General features: G+C 38.9%; 1 protein-coding gene across 1 annotated transcript in view; it reads left to right on the top strand.

Annotated features, from left to right (window-relative positions):
* Window positions 1-19,749, top strand: part of DIAPH3 (diaphanous related formin 3) — a 569,503-nt gene that overhangs the window by 341,654 nt on the left and 208,100 nt on the right. Inside the window, exon 23 of the mRNA XM_059903469.1 lies at window positions 8,931-9,055. Coding sequence (XP_059759452.1) covers window positions 8,931-9,055 — 125 coding nt within the window. The remainder of the gene's footprint in view (window positions 1-8,930; window positions 9,056-19,749) is intronic.

Below are 19,749 nucleotides of genomic sequence, written 5' to 3'. Positions count from 1 at the left end.
AAAATTTTTTAATTTCTAAAAATAAAAAATACGGAAAAAATTATTAAGAAAACATATATTAGGAAAAAAAAATTTTTTTAAGTAAAAAAAAAAAAAAAATGGACGGACCTAACCCTAGGACTGATGGTGAAAGCAAAGCTATACAGACAAAATCTCACCCAGAAGCATACACATATACACTCACAAAAAAAGGAATAGGGGAAATTAATATATCCTGCTCCTAAAGTCCACCTTTTGAATTTGGGATGGTTCGTTGTCTATTCAGGTATTCAACAGATGCAGGCACATCAAGTTGTTTGTGGAGCTTTAATCCGCTGCTTCTGAGGCTGCTGGGGGAGATTTCCCTTTCTCTTCTTTGTTCGTACAGCTCCCAGCGTTCAGCTTTGGATTTGGACCCGCCTCTGCATGTACGTCGCCTGAGGGCGTCCGTTCCCCGCCCAGACAGAACGGGGTTAAAGGAGCAGCTGCTTCGGGGGCTCTGGCTCACTCAGGCCGGGGGAGGGAGCGGTACGGAGGAGGCGGGGCGAGCCTGCGGCGTCAGAGGCGTCGTGACGTTGCAGCAGCCTGAGGTGCGCCGTGTGTTCTCCTGGGCAAGTTGTCCCCGGATCATGGGAGCCTGGCAGTGGCGAGCTGCACCGGCTCCCGGGAGGGGCAGTGTGGAGAGTGACCTGTGCTCGCACACAGGCTTCTTGGTGGCGGCAGCAGCAGCCTTAACATTTCCTACCAGTCTCTGGGGTCCGCGCTGATGGCCGCGGCTCGCGCCCGTCTCTGGGGTCCGCGCTGTTAGCCGTGGCTCGCGCCCGCCTCTGGAGTTCGTCTAGGCGGCGCTCTGAATCCCCTCTCCTTGCACGCCACGAAACAAAGAGGCAAGAAAAAGTCTCTTGCCTCTTCGGCGGCTGCAGACCTCCTCTCCGGCTCCCTCCCGGCTCGCCTCGGCACGCCAACCCCTTCAGGCTGTGTTCACGCCGCCAACCCCAGTCCTCTCCCTGCGATCCAACCGAAGCCCGTGCCTCAGCTCCCAGCCCCGCCCGCCCCAGCGGGTGAGCAGACAAGCCTCTCGGGCTGGTGAGCGCTGCTCGGCGCTGAGCCTCTGTGCGGGAATCTCTCCATTTTTCCCTCTGTGCCCCTGTTGCTGTGGGATCCGCGCTGATAGCCGCGGCTCGCACCAGTCTCTGGATTTCGTTTAGGCAGCGCTCTGAATCCCCTCTCCTTGCGCGCCGCGAAACAAAGAGGCAAGAAAAAGTCTCTTGCCTCTTCGGCAGCTGCAGACTTTTTCCCGGACTCCCTCCCGGCTAGCACCAAAGCCCGAGCCTCAGCTCCCAGCCCCCGCCCGCCCCGGCGGGTGAGCAGACAAGCCTCTCGGGCTGGTGAGTGCTGGTTGGCGCCGAGCCTCTGTGCGGGAGTCTCTCCGCTTTGCCCTCCGCACCCCTGTGGCTGCGCTCTCCTCCGCGGCTCCGAAGCTTCCCCCCTCTGCCACCTGCAGTCTCTGCCCGCAAAGGGGCTTCCTAGTGCCTGGAAACCTTTTCTCCTTCACGGCTCCCTCCCACTGGCGCAGGTTCCGTCCCTATTCTTTTGTCTCTGTTATTTCTTTTTTCTTTTACCCTACCCAAGTACGTGGGGATTTTCTTCCCTTTTGGGAGGTCTGACATCTTCTGCCAGCGTTCAGTGGGTGTTCTGTAGGAGCAGTTTCACGTGTAGATGTATTTCTACTGTATCTGTGGGAAGGAAGGCGATCTCCGCGTCTTACTCTTCCGCCATCCTGCCCCTACTCCCCTTTTTTTATGTTTTGACCCTACAAGGAAAGAATTCTTTCCAAAAAGTTTATTGAACTCTTGCTGCGTGGCAGACACTATCCTAGGCACTTGTATTAATAAGGATTAGACAAACACAAAAAACAAACACCAAACAAACAAAAAAGAATAAGGATTAGACTGACTTTGAGTGACAGAAAAAAAAGTAACAGTGGCTTACATAAGATTCATTCATTCAGTATTTCATGAGTTGTTTTCTGAATGCCTCTTCTGTCTCAGGTACCGTTTGAGGTACTGGATAGAGTGGCATATGAACACAAAGGAAATGTCTCTGCTCTCTTGAAATTTACATTTTAGGTAGTGGATACAGAAGAAAGAAAGAAGTCAATGTATATTATGTCAGGTGGTTAGCTGTGGAATCCTAGGCCAGGTGTTTGTTTTTGTTTGTTTGTTTGTTCTTTGGAATGTAGGTTGGGAGGCCAGAGAAGGCCCCATAGAGAAGGGCTTTGCGTGAAAGCCTGACAGAGGAGTGAGGAGGCATGGCAAGGTATGTGAGAGAAGCACTCTAGGCATAGGGAGGAGCAGGGGCCTAAGCCCTAGATATGGATGTGAGACTGGATCAGAGGGAGGGAGGGAGGGGGAGGGCATAATAGCAGATACGATCAGAAAGGTAGCAGATCCAATAGGACATGATTGGCCATTATAAAGATTTTGACTTTGCTCTGAGATGGGGAGCCATTGGAAGGGCTTTGAGCAAAAGAGTGACATCTGACTTGCATTTTCAAAGGATTGCTTTGGCTGCTTCTTTGGGGAAAAATGTAGAGGAACAAAGGGGAGATGCAGTGAAACCAGTTTGATGCTGTAAGAATAATCCAGGGGAGAGAGCATGTTGGCTGGGACCAAGAGGTTGCAGCAAGGGAGGTGAGAAGGATTTAAGCAATGCACCTACATTGAAGGTAGAAATCAACAGCATTTACTCTGTGATTGGGTGTGTGGGGTATGAGGGAAAGAGAGGAGTCATAACACCAATCATTTACTGAGGTGCAGGAGCAGATTCCAGAAGGAAGATAAGTTCCAATTTGAAAATGTGAGTTTAAGATGCCTATTAAATATTAAGTAAAGATATTCAACGGGCAGTTGGAGTTCAGGGGAAAGACCTAAGCAGGAGAAACAATTTGGAATTTTTCAAGTTTAGAGATATGCATGCAGTCCAGGACTTGTTAGGCTGCATCGTCTCCAATAGCCTTACATGAAAATTCATCTCATAATTTTCATGTCAGTTAGTCTATCCTTAATATTTATCATGGGACACATTAAAAGCAGCCACACCTCCCTCCCACAAACATGCACACAAAACCATTATCTTGAGGGAATATTTTGAATATTGTTACAAACATCTCTATTATGGGCCTCTTTTCTTTAATATTTACCATTTTCTTGAACATCTTATTTGCAGAAAGGAGTTTTCAAATTCTTATAGGTAAACATGATTTTCCATTAGATAGGCTTCTCCCACTAATATTGTTTTCTCTTGTAAAAAGGTTGTTATGCCTTTAACACCCTCTTTATAGTCAGGGAGGACAAGGCTACTTCTTTTCTGCCCAGAGTGGGGGAAATGGGTCAGCAGAACCGACTGGAGCCCTTTCACTGGTTGTGCTTGTCATTTCCTCTGCTTGCCTTCTGCCTACCTGTCCTCTCTCCAGACTCCATAACAAATATAGGCAATTCCCTTGCAGTGTGATGTATACAAAAAAGGTAACAACAAAACCCTCATTGCATGTATAGATCTTCCTTGACTTATGATGATGTTACATCCAGATAAACCCATTGCAAGCTGAAAATACCATAAGTTGAAAATTCACTGAATACACCTAACCCACCAAAGTTCATAGCTTAGCCTGGCCTAACTTACACGTGTTCAGAACACTTACATTAACCTATAGTTAGGCAAAATCATCTAACACTAAGCCTAATTTATAATAAGGTGTTGAATAGCTCATGCCGTTTATTGAATACTGTGCTGAAAGTGAAAACCAGAATGGTTCTCTGGGTACAGAATGGTTTGTAAGCATATTGATTGTTTACTCTTGCATGGCTGACTGGGAACTGCGGCTTGCTGTCCATCATCACAAAAGTGTGTACCACATATTGCTATCCCGGGAAAAGATCAGCATTCAGTGTATGAAGTATGGTTTCTATTGAATGCATAGCTCTCCCCACCATTGTAAAGTTGAAAAATCGTTAAGTGGAACGTAAGTCAGGGGTCCTCTGTAGTACTGGGTTGGCCAAAAAGTTCATTCGGATTCTTCTGTAATATCTTATGGAAAAACCCAAACGAGCTTTTTGGGCAAGCCAATATAATAAATTAATTAGGGGATGCAAATTATAATGTATTATTATGTGGAGTTCCATCAAGAATCAGAACAATGGGAAGAAGGAAAAGCTGAGCAGAAGGCAAGCTGAGGATGACTGGCCAGTCACTTAGCATTGCTTCTTTCAATTTACACCTTTGCCTGTTATGAACCAAACTGCAATTTATTTTGAGTTTCTGCTTTTTTTACCATCTTATTTCAGTTTTATGCTTTTCCGTCAACTTAATGAATGTTATAATAATACTGTAGATCTTAGATTTTTTTCTACGCCTACTTAATGTTAGGGATTTCTTTTAATGGTACTGAGGTTTTTGTCCATCTTGTCCATTCATTTTATTACTTTTAACGTGCATTTGTGAAATATTCTTACAGCTTTATTAATACCTTTATTATTACAATCGTCTAGGGAAAATCACTATGTTGAAAGCTTGAAATGCTATAGGCCCTAGTTTCTCTCACAAAACAATTGTGTCTAGGAGCATAGGGAGGGTAATTTAGTTTGAATGTTTACAGTTTTTTGTTAATAAGTTGCTGTTTAAGCATTCTTTAAAGGAATCAACTTCCCTGTAATGTATCATGGTATGTAAGAATGACTGTGACATTTCTTAGTAAGCTTGTTATAAAATAATGACCAATACCTCCAGGAGATATTCATAGACGATTATTATTTAATTACAGAGATTACTTAAATGAATACAATTTCTCCTTTTTTATTTGAAATCTTAACGTGGTAAATCATAGAGGCCATCGTATTACAGAGAGCCTATATTCATGATTTCTGTAAATCTAAATATTTATGGTTGTGATTTTGACTTTTATTCAGAACTTTTCTAACACCTCTAGTGTTATAATTATCATAATAACTAGGCACTTGGAGAAAAGTCTGTGTCTTGGATTTTAAGGTTTTAGATATTTAATCTGTTATATTTTCCCATTTTTAATGCTTTTATCTCAAGAGGTTAAAGTTAAATACAAAATCCATTCCTTCAACAAACATTTGAGTATCTGCACTATGTTATGTAACCCAAGGTACAAAGATGAATAAAATATGGCTCTCTTCCCTTAGGAATCCCCAGTTACTTGGGAGAGGAAGACACATAAAAAGATAAAAGTAATAGAGTGTAGTAATTGCAAAGATGGAGATAATTACCTGGTATGACAGGTAGGGAGGGCACGTCACCAGGGTCCTGACTGGGGTTTTGGACTCTTATTGTAGAGTATGAATAAGAATGACTTGGGTGGAGTGGGCAAGGCAAATAGACACAGTATTTCCAGCATTAGGTATGGAATAGATGAAAGGGATTGGGAGGAAGGGAACTACAAGCAGGACTGTTGATTTGAGAGTAAAGTGTGGCTGATTAGGAGGTAGAACCAAGTTGTGGGTGGAACTCTGATGTTGTCATGTAAGCAGTTTATTGTCTGTTTTTTAAGCAAGGAAGGGACATCTTTAAATTAATGTTTGTCTGGAAACTTCCATGTACAGTGTGGATATGGCTATAACAGAAACAGTAGGAGACAAGAGGGCAGAGAAAAGTGTTCCAGATGCCTTGAATAGTGTTCAACCTAGCAAGGAAGTAGGTCCTATTTGTCAAGTAAAATGCGAGGAATGTCACGATCCTTTGGATCTGAGGGTTCAGGAGAGGGAAGGGTCAAGACTAGCATGTTTCTAGCACAGGAAACAGAATTTATGGTTCTGCTGCCCACTAACGTGTGGAGATTACAGATGGGCAGTTAGTTGGGGACAGAGACACATGGTATCTGAGGTGACTGAGGGACATCCCATCTGATTGAATATTGAGTAAAATGCAAAAATTGAAATTGCCTTTAAAAAGTCTAGTCAATTCTGTTTGATGATGGCTATGTTTTGTTACTTCTAAATAATGAAAAGGAATTAAAAATAAAAATAAGATTAATTTCTTGGTCAAGAAATGTGACAAAGTTGAAAGATAAAATTCATACACAGGTCAGATACAGAGACACCAGTAAATTAACACTTCTTTGAGGGTGTACAATTTAAAATTCTCTGCTCCAGTTGGGATTTCTGATACAAAAAATTATAGTCACTGACCTCAAAAAACTTGACACATGAGAAAAGCATGGCTAAATTATGTTCACAGATGTATAAAGGTGCTATCTTTGTAAATATAATTGCTGAAAAAGAAAAACACCAAAGAAATTCTTAAATACTCTTTAGTTTTACTCATCAGATGGCCCCAAACATTGGATTATATTTTATTCTCCTAGAATTTGCACACACGTTTCTTTCTTTCAGTTGTGCTTTGGTCTTCATTTAAAAACCAGCAGTGAAAAGTAGATCAATCACACTTAAATTCTCTTAACTATAATATATAAATGTAATCAGATAGTGCTGATGAAGCTTAAATAATGGCTTAATGGGATTTCCATCTGTAGAGTAGCCACAGAACCATTTTTTAAAACAACCTTCTTACTCCTTATGATGTCAACCTTAAATGTTTGAATATGCCCCAAAGCTTCCTAACATCCCAAACATTTTGCTCTTGAAATTAGCAGTTTTTCTTTTTAGCCTGAGTTCTACAACACTGTTCCTGGCATGATGATGATGATGACGGTGATGATGATTTTTTTTTTTTAAGTTTCCTTTGATCCTAATATTACTTACTTTAATCTTTAAGGTCTTCATGTCTTACCGAGTTCTAAGAATAAGAGTAACATCTCATAATCCATTTTATTTAAAAAAAAATTCTTCATCCTATATCATAGCATTTGATCTTTATGAAATATCAGTGAGGTAAAGGTATGAGGTGAGATTCTTCCTATTTCACTCATGTGGAAATTGAGCCAGTGAGAAGTTGCTTCATATCACAGTGATAGAACGTAGTCCCTGACCCACTGCTACCAATGAGTTGGAAGAGGCTCAAAGGATCCCCTAATAAGCCTTTCTTCTGAACCTGAAGCCCTTCTCTCATCCCACTGAGAAGCACTCACTCACTGGGATAGCTCTATGTTCAATTACAAGCAGCTGGTCTCCTCTGAGGGCTGCCCAGGCTGTTAGGCAGCTCTGAGGGTGACAACTCATAAATCAAAAATGTACTCATCTTATACCTCCCTCACAGGTACTGGAGTTCTGCCTTCTGACCAGACATGCACTTCAGTGTCCATGTGGCAGAGTAAAAACTATATATTGGGTCTTTTTCCTGATTCCTAAAATCTTTCTTAAATGATGAGAGTGTATTTTGTGTGCTACTGAGATGACCCAAGGCAGATGGGGGGAGGGCCAGCTTAGGGAGCTTCAGGATGGGGGCACTGGTTGACAGAGGTACCAACCATGTGATTAGAGGGTTAGAACTTTCAGCCCACCCTCTGACCTCCAGTTCAGTCACCAATAGCCAGTGATGTACTCAGTGGTGCCTGTGTTGTGAAGCTTCGATAAGAGTGAAATGACGAGGCTAAGGGAGCTTCTGCTGTAGTGAGCACAGGGGTATGCTGGGAGGGCAGCATACCTGGAGAGAGCATGGAGACTGTGGTACCCCCTCCCTCCCCATTCCTTGCCCTATGCCTGTCTTCCATTTGGCTATTCCTGAGTTACAGCCTTTATAATAAAAACTGTAGTAGCAAGTATAGTAGGTACTTCCCTGAGTTCTGTGAGGGAACTCACATTATAATTTTTCACATTATAAAAAATAAATGGGTTGGTGGGGAGGGCATGGGAACCCTTGAGTTTATCATTGGTTAGAAGTATGGGTGATCCCTGGGGCTTGTGACTGTCCTGTGAAGTGAGGGCAGTCTTGTGGGATTGAGTCCTTAAACCTGTGGGTTCTGGGCTAACTCCAGGCAATGCATGTCAGAATTGAAGTGAATTGGGAGACACCCAGTTGGCGTTGGAGAATTGGAGAATTGGTAGCTATTGGAATGAAGTATTAAGTGTCAGAAAAAAACAAATAATCCACCTATGTTCCTTCCCAGTGTTTGCCTTGTGGTTTTTGTTACATGGGAGTTCCTCAGATTTTATTTGTCTTTTCTCTAGGTGTTTCCCAAATTTGATGTGTGTGTGTAATAAAATTTGATCAGCAAACTTAATCATAATGTTTTAATTGTGTGATTTTGTTCAATGGTGTGCTAACACATTAAATTTAAATGTTAATTAAAAATTATAGTATATCTATCTTCCATCCAGCCATCTATCCATCCATCCTGGGTTTAGCTGTATGTGAATCGCTTGTGATTTGCACTAGGCAAGAATGTACACACAAAAAAATCTTTATTAGTTAATAAACACAGATTGTCCTCATAGTACCACTAAAGAAAGTTTGACATTTGTTTCACATGTTATTCAAATAACCCCTGATACCTTTTCATTCCTGTCATGGGGGACCTTGAACAGAAGAGCATACTTTCCGCATCTTTTCCATGTATATTTTATTTTTCCCTCTCAAAAGATCATGATTTTGAAAAATGCTAAAATTATATTGAAATAGTTTTAATTTTAAAAACATTGTCTTTCTTTGCCTTCTTTTTCTGAATAGACTGTTTATTTTTTTGTGTTTGTAGAGGTCAAGGACTCTGATTTTCAACAAAAAGTATTTCTTAAATGTGGTTTGTACATGTGAGCTTTTCCTAAATTTCATCTTCTGTTTTAAATAATCTTTTATTAAATTGTCTTCATTCTGGATGTAAAAATGAAAAAATTTAAGTGAAATTTACCTTTCATTTATTTTAGTGGATTTCCATTATTATTTTAAGGTTTTTCACAAATGTTTTGTTTCTAGAGTGTTTTACTTTTTTATATTATAATTTTGTCCTTCTAATGCGTATAATATTCTCTCAGTTTCTGTAGAAACGCTGGAAAAGAATTTGAAGCAGATGGGAAGGCAGCTTCAACAGCTTGAGAAAGATTTGAAAATCTTTCCCCCTCCTGAGGACTTGCATGATAAGTTTGTGACAAAGATGTCCATATCCTTTGATATCTAAATAGCTTAAGTCACTAGTCAATTAGGAGTACGATTTACTTAACATTTTAAGTATACTTGCATAACGAGAGATCACCCTACAGAGCCAAATTATAGAAGGTTTAACCTTTGCCTTCTTGCAAGGAAATTTATCAAGGCTTTTACCTATCAAGAATAATATAGAAGTTTATTGATTTCAATCCTTTTTTCCTTTTTATCAATCTGTATAATATGTTGTCTCATCTTTTTCCTTCCATATGCCCTATTTCCTTCTGATGTTCATGGTAAACTGAAAGGATAGGAAAACTCAATTTGAGGAAGTTTGAATCTAATGTCATGTTGTGATTTAGACACTTTTGAAATGTTTTAGGAAGCAGATGAAGACTTTATAAACTGTTGTGACTAGTCAGCTTAATTTCAAGAGTTGTTATATATTAAAAATTAACTCATATTCAAGAAACTTTAAAATCTCCTTTAGAAATACTGCATGGTTCCAAAATCAAAATGGAACCAATACAATCACTACTGATGTAGGTATTCTCTAGACCCAAAATAACATTGACAAAATATGTGTGTGTGTGTATGTTTATGTGGAAGTGTGTGTGTGGATATACATATATACATAAAAACTAATAGCATTAGGATTGTGCCCTGCTTAATTTAAGGTTCCTTTAAATTCAATTATCTTTGGTTTCACTAAGTTTGTCAGTTAATTACTAATGAGTAATTGAAGTAGTAAACTTTTTTTTTTATTTCCAGAAACTAATGTTGAGTTGCTTTCCAAACCATTCTGTGAAATTAGATATCTTTTGCCTTCTAATAAAGTATCAGTACTATGCATTATTAAAATTCCATATGGACTGCAGAATTCTATATGAAAGGATAACCCACTTCTAAACGAGCTCTTATAAATAGATATTCCTAATATTTTATTTTAAACTGTGATACTTGAAATAAAGTAACTACTTTTCCTCTTTCTATCTCTTCTCCCCTGAGACTTGGCAAATCACAAAATTATTACCTGGCTTGTCATAGATTTTATTGTATCATATACTTTCAGCTTAATTGTGAATTAGTTCAATTTTAGCTTTCTTCACTGTCTCTTTTGGGAAATATCATAAAAATGCACTCCAGCAACAATCAATTCAGGCTAATGTGTTTGTTTCCTTTCATATGTTTCCTACCCACCCTGTTTCTTCTTTTATTAGGCAGGATGCCTTTATCACTACATTTGAGAAGGTTGTTTTTTTTAAAACTAAAGTCTGTGTTTATCCATCAAATATTTATTTGCCACACCTTCTAATTTGGCAAAGTATGCTTTTTAAACAAAATTTGTTATTGCAGAATTGTATCAGATTCATCATTCTTAGCTTCCCCCCCCCCAATTTTATCATATTAAAATATTCATATGTGACAATTTATTGTAATCATTAAGAACTGTTCACTGAGGCACTTTTTATTGTTCCCTATAGATAGAAAGCATTTTATAAAAGGTTTTGCTTGCATACAGTTTCTGGTAATACACTGTATGTGTACTAATTATGAAGCTCAGTTACCTGGAACATAGGACCTGAGATAAATTCCTGAGCTTAGAATAAAGGTGTTAGAATCCTGCTCAGCAGATTATCTCAGGACCTATGCATACTTGTGTTCATATGACACAGAAGCTGAATGATGTCAGCTTCTTGAAAGGTATGTAGCTCATAAAAAGCAATGAGCAGGAAATCAGAAATAGGAAGGATGAAGCTTTGTTGCAAACAATTTTTCATTCTGAGTACAATTATACTCCATGGACAAGAAAGCTCCTACATCCTGTCGCTAAATATCACAACCTAGAAGCCTCTAATGAACTGATTAGCATTCATGTATCTCTTGGAAGTCAGATATATGAACAGTTGGTGCACTTCGCTATTGACAAAGCTTATAATCATAAATATTCTTTGCTGAGATTAGATTTCACTCGTTTGCTTTTCATCTTAGTTATTAAATTCATTCATTGCAAAGCTTTGTTTACTTTAATTAGGACTGACAACAAGTCAGATTTTGAATATTAAATGCATTTATACAGATCTTATTAAAATGGCAAATTGTGAGCTTCTTAACATCTTAGAAAGTGGAAGATTTTGGAAACTAAATGCACAATGAATAAAAATGTGTTTAACTAAAGTTTGGATTGTCAACACTGGAATTTTATGTTTTAAGTATTAGTGCTTATTAGCTGAAGCACATATCAAATGTTTGGATCATCAACAAATTCTGATAGAATATTTGTGTTATCTAAGTTGTTAAGGATTCATTTTTGCAAATAGATATTTATGTTAAACAGTCATGATTTAGTGAACTGTTAATCTGTTAATTGAATTGTTTTAAACTATAGTGTACAATTTTGTTATAGTTTTACGAAATGAAATTTCACGAATAGCAGTCAACTATAGTTTACAGTATTTTTATTCTGCGAGTACTTGCTTTCTTTACATACACTTCTTAATATTAAAAAATACAAATTTAGTACATTCTTTAAAAGGCATGCACAATTATTTCATATATATCACATTGACTTTTTAGTAATAATTATGTTACTTTTCAATTGCAAAGCCTGGTCAAAAGTATAATTAAAGTAGAGTAGTTTCACTGTACTTCACTGTAAATATTTGCTTGAAATGAGTAATGTGTTTTGTGGTAGGGTCACCAGTATTGTTATATATAAAGTATTATATGTGAGGTATACACACTTATTAAATTCTTTATCATTGAGAAAATTAGGAAAATGCCAGGATTGGTGTCATGCGATGCTTTTTCCTTTCTTCTGAACTTTACATTCTGGAATATATGTTATTTTGAGGAAAATAACAAATAGATCCTAGAGCATCACCCTTGAAATTCTCCTTGCACAAACCTTTACCTTTCTCTTTTCTCCTCATCCTACCCCCTCTCCCAAGTCTCTTAGAAAAAAATCATTTTGCTAGACATTTCTATATTTCTGTATTTGTCACACAACTTACGTGACACGTTATTTGACTCTTTTCCATTTTATAGTCTTTAAATTTCTTCATTGTTATCTCACTTTATTTTCACACTTTCTTTTTTGTTGTTACACTGTATAACAATATTTTGGATGCTCCTGAAATTACTACGTAGATGCTAAAACTGAGAGAAAGACTTGCATCTTACTTATATCTATATTCCACACTGCATAAAGCACAGCATTTTTCAGGTAAACGAATTTAGTACATTTTTATTTAATTGAACTGTGGTTAGGAGTAAAATAGAAGAGTGGAATGGGTGAGATGTAAACTAGTATAAGACATGATCCATTTGCAAGAGTGGGAAGTTGCATAATTGAGTGATTTGTAAGAGCAGATTTTTTCTTTTGAATTAGTCTTCTTTCCTCCCTCACCTGTTTTCTGCTTTCTCCCTCACCTGTTTTCTGCTTTCTCTCTCACCTGTTTTCCATTTAACCCATTCTTAATAAACTTTTAAGACTCAGATTAAAATATCCTGCTCAAGAGACCTTCAAGATGGCAGACAAGTAAGACGTGGAGATCACCTTCCTCCCCACAAATACATCAGAAATACATGTACATGTGGAACAACTCCTACAAAACACCTACTGAACGCTGGCAGAAGACCTCAGACTTTCCAAAAGGCAAGAAACTCACCATGTACCTGTGTAGGGCAAAAGGAAAAATAAAAAACAGACACAAAAGAATAGGGATGGGACCTGCAGCTCTGGGAGGGAGCTGTGAAGGAGGAAAAGTTTCCACACACTAAGAAGCCCCTTTGCTGGTGGAGACAGGGGGTGGGCAGAGGGGAAGCTTCAGAGCCACGGAGGAGAGTGCAGCAAGAGGGGTGCAGAGGGCAAAGTGGAGAGGCTCCCGCACAGAGGATCGGTGCCGACCAGCACTCACCAGCCCTAGAGGGTTGTCTGCTCACCTGCCGGGGTGGTCAGGGGCTGGGAGCTGAGGCTCGGGCTTCGGAGGTCGGATCCCAGGGAGAGGACTGGGGTTGGCTGCGTGAACACAGCCTGAAGGGGGCTAGTGCGCCACAGCTAGCTGGGAGGGAGTCTGGGAAAAGTCTGGAACTGCCTATGAGGCAAGAGTCATTGTTTTGGGGTGCGCGAGGAGAGGGGATTAAGAGCGCCGCCTAAACGAGCTCCAGAGATGGGTGCGAGCTGCGACTATCAGCACGAACACCAGAGATGGACATGAGATGCTAAGGCTGCTGCTGCAGCCACCAAGAAGCCTCTGTGCAAACACAGGTCACTATCCACACCTCCCCTCCTGGGAGTCTGTGCAGCCCGCCACTGCCAGGGTCCCGTGATCCAGGGACAACTTCCCCGGGAGAACACATGGTGCACCTCAGGCTGTTGCAATGTTATGTTGGTATCTGCTGCCGCAGGCTCGCCCCGCATTCCATACCTCTCCCTCCCCCCGGCCTGAGTGAGCCAGAGGACCCTAATCAGCTGTGACTTTAACTGTGTGCTGTCTGAGCGAAGAACAGATGCCCTCAGGCAACCTACAGGCAGAGGCAAGGTCAAATCCAAAGCTGAACCCCAGGAGCTGTGCTAACAAAGAAGAGAAAGGGAAATATCTCCCAGCAGCCTCAGGAGCAGCAGATTAAATCCCCACAATCAACTTGATGTACCCAGCATCTCTGGAATACCTGAGTAGACAAAGAATCATCCCAAAATTGATGCAGTGGACATTGGGAGCAACTGTAGACTTAGGGTTTGCTTTCTGCATCTAATTGGTTTTTGGTTTTATGTTTATCTTAGCTTAGTATTTACAGTTTATTATCATTGGTAGATTTGTTTATTGATTTGGTTGCTCTCTTCCTTTTTTTAAAAATATATAGATATATATATATTTTTTAATTTTTCTCTTTTTGTGAGTGTGTATGTGTATGTTTCTTTGTGTGATTTTGTCTTTATAGCTTTGTTTTTACCATTTGTCCTAGGGTTCTGTCTGTCCTTTTTTTTTTCTTTTCTTTTTTTTAAGTACAGTTTTTAGCGCTGGTTATCATTGATGGCTTTGTTTTTTGGTTTGGTTGCTCTCTTCTTTCTTTCTGTCTTTTTGTTTAAATTACATTTTAATTTTTTTTATGTTTAATAACTTTCTTTTCTTTCTTTCTTTCTTTCTTTCCTTCTTTCTTTCCTTCTTTCTTTCCTTCTCTCTTTCCTTCTTTCTTTCTTTCTTTCTCTCTTTCTCTCTCTCTTTCTCTCTTTCTTTCTCTCTCTCTTTCTTTCTTTCTTTCTTTCTTTCTTTCTTTCTTTCTCCCTTTTCTTCTGAGTCGTGTGGCTGACAGGGTCTTGGTGCTCCAGCCGGGTGTCAGGCCTGTGCCTCTGAGGTGGGAGATCCGAGTTCAAGACACTGGTCCACCAGAGACCTCCTGGCTCCATGTAATATCAAACAGCAAAAGCTCTCCCAGAGATCTCCATCTAAACTCTGAGAGCCAGCTCCACTCAACGACCAGCAAGCTACAGTGCTGGCCACCCTATGCCAAACAACTAACAAGACAGGAACACAACCCCACCCATTAGCAGAGAGGTTGCCTAAAAGCATCATACTTCACAGACACCCCAAAACACACCACTGGATGTGGTCCTGCCCACCAGAAAGAAAAGGTCCAGCCTCATCCACCAGAACACAGGGACCAGTCCCCTCCACCAGTAAGCCTACACAACCCACTGAACCAACCTTACCCACTGGGGGCAGACACCAAAAGCAATGGGAACTATGAACCTGCAGCCTGCAAAAAGGAGACCCCAAACACAGAAAGTTAAGGGAAATGAGAAGACAAAGAAACACACAGCAGATGAAGGAGAAAGGTACAAACCCACCAGACCAAACAAATGAAGAGGAAATACGCAGTCTACCTGAAAAAGAATTCAGGGTAATGATGGTAGAGATGATCCAAAATCTTGGAAATAGAATGGAGAAAATACAAGAAACGTTTAACAAGGACTTAGAAGAGCTAAAGAGCAAACAAACAATGATGAACAACACAATAAATGAAATTAAAAATTCTCTAGAAGGAATCAATAGCAGAATAACTGAGGCAGAGAATGGATAAGTGACCTGCAAGATAAAATAGTGAAAATAATTACCACAGAGCAGAATAAAGAGAAAAGAATGAAAAAAAAGAGGACCATCTTACAGACTTCTTGGACAACATTAAACGCACCAACATTCGCATGATAGGGGTCCCAGAAGAAGAAAAAAAGAAAGGGACTAAGAAAATATTAGAAGAGATTATAGTTGAAAACTTCCCTAATATGGGAAAGGAAATAGTCAATCAACTCCAGGAAGCACTGAGAGTCCCATACAGGATAAATCCAAGTAGAAACATGCCATGATACATATAAATCAAACTATCAAAAATTAAATGCAAAGAAAAAATATTAAAAGCAGCAACAGTAAAACAACAAATAACATACAAGGGAATCCCCATAAGGTTAACAGCTGATTTCTCAGCAGAAACTCTGCAAACCAGAAGGGAGTGGCAGGACATATTTAAAGTGATGAAAGGGAAAAACATACAACCAAGACTACTCTACCCAGCAAGGATCTCATTCAGATTGGACAGAGAAATTAAAACCTTTACAGACAAGCAAAGGCTAAGAGAATTCAGCACCACCAAACCAGCTTTACAACAAATGCTAAAGGAACTTCTCTATGCAGGAAACATAGGAGAAGGAGAAGACCTACAATAATAAACCCAAAACAGTTAAGAAAATGGTACTAAGAACATATATATTGATAACTACCTTAAATGTAAATGGATTAAATGCTCCAACCAAAAGATATAGACTGGCTGAATGGATAGAAAAACAAGACCTGTATATATGCTGTCTACAAGAGACCCACTTCAGACCTAGGGACACATACAGACTGAAAGTGAGGGGATGGAAAAAGATAATCCATGCAAATGGAAATCAAAAGAAAGCTGGAGTAGCAATTCTCATATCAGGCAAACTAGACTTTAAAGTAAAGACTATTACAAGAGACAAAGAAGGACACTACGTAATGATCAAGGGATCAATCCAAGAAGAAGATATAACAATTGTAAATATTTATGCACCCAACATAGGTGCACATCAATACACAAAGCAAATGCTAACAGCCATGATATGGGAAATCGACAGTAACACAATCATGGTAGGGGACTTTAACACCCCACTTTCACCAATGGACAGATCATCCAAAATGAAAATAAATAAGGAAACTCAAGCTTTAATTGACACATTAAACAAGATGGACTTAATTGATATTTATAGGACATTCCATCCAAAAACAACAGAATACACTTTCTTCTCAAGAGCTCATGGAACATTTTCCAGGAGAGATCATATCTTGGGTCACAAATCAAGCCTTGGTAAATTTAAGAAAATTGAAATCATATCAAGTATCTTTTCCGACCACAACACTATGAGACAAGATATCAATTACAGAAAAAATCTGAAAAGAATACAAACACATGGAGGCTAAACAATACACTACTAAATAACCAAGAGATCACTGAAGAAATCAAAGAGGAAATCAAAAAATACCTAGAAACATATGACAATGGAAACACGATGACCCAAAACCTATGGGATGCAGCAAAAGCAGTTCTAAGAAGAAAGTATATTGCAATTCAATCCTACCTCAAGAAACAAGAAACATCTCAAATAAACAACCTAACCTTACACCTAAAGCAAGTAGAGACAGAAGAACAAAAGAACCCCAAAGTTAGCAGAAGGAAAGAAAGCATAGAGATCAGACCAGAAATAAATGAAAAAGAAATGAAGGAAACAATAGCAAACATCAATAAAACTAAAAGCTGTTTTTTTGAGAAGACAACATATATTTATAAACCATTAGCCAGACTCATCGAGAAAACAAAGGGAGAAGACTCAAATCAATAGAATTACAAATGAAAAAGAAGAAGTAACAACTCACACTGCAGAAATACAAAGGATCATGAGAGATTACAACAAGCAACTATACGCCGATAAAATGGACAACCTGGAAGAAATGGACAAATTCTTAGAAAAGCACAACCTTCCAAGACTGAACCAGGAAGAAATAGAAAATATAAACAGACCAATCACAAGCACTGAAATTGGAACTGTAATTAAAAATTTTCCAACAAGCAAAAGCCCAGGACCAGATGGCTTCACAGGTGAATTCTATCAAGCATTTAGAGAGGAGCTAACACCTATCCTTCTCAAATTCTTCGAAATATATCAGAGGGAGGAACACTCCCAGACTCATTCTACAAGGTGACCGTCACCTTGATTCCTAAACCAGATAAAGATGTCACAAAGAAAGAAAACTACAGGTCAATATCACGGATGAACATAGATGCAAAAATTCTCAACAAAATACTAGCAAACAAACAGAATCCAACAACACATTTAAAGGATCATACACTGTGATCAAGTGGGGTTTATCCCAGAAATGCAACGATTCTTCAGTATATGCAAATCAATCAATGTGGTAAACCATATAAACAAAGTGAAGGAGAAAAAACATATGATCATCTCAATAGATGCAGAAAAAGCTTTCAACAAAATTGAACACCCATTTATGATTAAAACGCTCCAGAAAACAGGCATATAGGGAACTTACCTCAACATAATAAAGGGCATATATGACAGACCACAGCCAACATCTTTCTCAGTGGTGAGAAACTAAAACCATTTCCTCTAAGATCAGGAACAAGACAAGGTTGTCCACTCTCACCACTGTTATTCAACATAGTTTTGGAAGTTTTAACCACAACAATCAGAGAAGAAAAAGAAATAAAAGGAATCCAAATCGGAAAAGAAGAAGTAAAGTGGTCACTGTTTGCAGATGACATCATACTACACATAGAGGAAACTAAAGATGCTACCAGAAAAGTACTAGGGCTAATCAATGAATTTGGTAAAGTAGCAGGATACAAAATGAATGCACAGAAATCTCTTGCATTCCTATACACTAATGATGAAAAATCTGAAAGAGAAGGAAACACTCCCATAACACCACTGCAACAAAAAGAATAAAATATCTAGGAATAAACCTACCCAAGGAGAAAAAAGACCTGTATGCAGAAAACTATAAGACACTGATGAAGGAAATTAATGATGATACAAAACGGTGGAGAGATATACCATGTTCTTGGATTGGAAGAATCAACATTGTGAAAATGACTATACTACCCAAAGCAAGTTACAGATTCAGTGCAATCCCTATCAAAATAGCAATGGCATTTTTCACAAAACGAGAACAAAAAATTTCACAATTTGTATGGAAACACAAAAGACCCTGAATAACCAAGGCAATCTTGAGAAGGAAAAATGGAGCTGGAGGAATCAGGCTCCCATACTTCAGATTATACTACAAAGCTACAGTAATCAAGACAGTATGGTAGTGGCACAAAAACAGAAATATAGATCAATGGAACAAGATAGAAAGCCCAGAGATGAACTCTCACACATATGGTCACTTTATTTTTGATAAAGGAGGCAAGAATATACAATGGGGAAAAGACAGCCTCTTCAATAAGTGGTGCTGGGAAAACTGGACAGCTACATGTAAAAGAATGAAATGAGAACACTCCCTAACACCACACACAAAAGTAAACTCAAAATGGATTAAAGACCTAGATATAAGGCCAGACACTATAATACTCTTAGAGGAAAAATAGAACACTGACATAAATCACAGGAAGTTCCTTTTTGACCCACCTCCTAGAGAAATGGAAATAAAAGCAAACTAATGGGACCTAATGAAACTTAAAATCTTTTGCACAGCAAAGGAAACAGTAAACAAGATGAAAAGTCAACCCTCTGAATGGGAGAAAATGTTTGCAAATGATACAACTGACAAAGGATTAATCTCCAAAATATACAAGCAGCTCATGCAGCTCAATATCAATAAAACAAAAAACCCAATCCAAAAATGGGCAGAAGACCTAAACAGACATTTCTCCAAAGAAGATATACAGATTGCCAACAGACACATGAAAGGATGCTTAACATCACTAATCATTAGAGAAATGCAAATCAAAACTACAGTGAGGTATCACCTCACACCAGTCAGAATGGCCATCATCAGAAAATCTATAAAAAATAAATGCTGCAGAGGGTGTGGAGAAAAGGGAACCCTATTGCACTGTTGGTAGGAATGTAAATTGATACAGCCACTATGGAGAACAGTATGGAGGTTCCTTAAAAAACTAAAAATAGAACTACCATACGACCCAGCAACCCCACTACTGGGCATATACCCTGAGAAAACCATAATTCAAAAAGAGTCATGTACCACAATGTTCATTGCAGCACTATTTACAATAGTCAGAACATGGAAGCAACCTAAGTGCCCATCGACAGATGAATGGTTAAACAATATGTGGCACATATATACAACAGAATATTACTCAGCCATAAAAGGAAACGAAATTGAGTTATTTGTAGTGAGGTGGGTGGAACTAGAGACTGTCATACAGAGTGAAGTAAGTCAGAAAGAGAAAAAGAAATGCCGTATGGTAACACATAAATATGGAATCTAAAAAATAAAAAAATTAAAACGAAAATTTCAGAAAAACCTAGGGGCAAAACGGCAATAAAGACGCAGACCTACTAGAGAATGGACTTGAGGATACGGGTGGGGGAAGGGTAAGCTGGGACAAAGTGAGAGGATGGCATGGACATCAATATACTACCAAACGTAA

This window comes from Balaenoptera ricei, chromosome 18 (assembly GCF_028023285.1).
Source record: "Balaenoptera ricei isolate mBalRic1 chromosome 18, mBalRic1.hap2, whole genome shotgun sequence".
In the NCBI taxonomy this organism is placed as follows: Eukaryota; Metazoa; Chordata; class Mammalia; order Artiodactyla; family Balaenopteridae; genus Balaenoptera; species Balaenoptera ricei.
The sequence above is the reverse complement of the archived record's forward strand: the minus strand, read 5'-3'. Positions and strand labels throughout refer to the sequence as shown.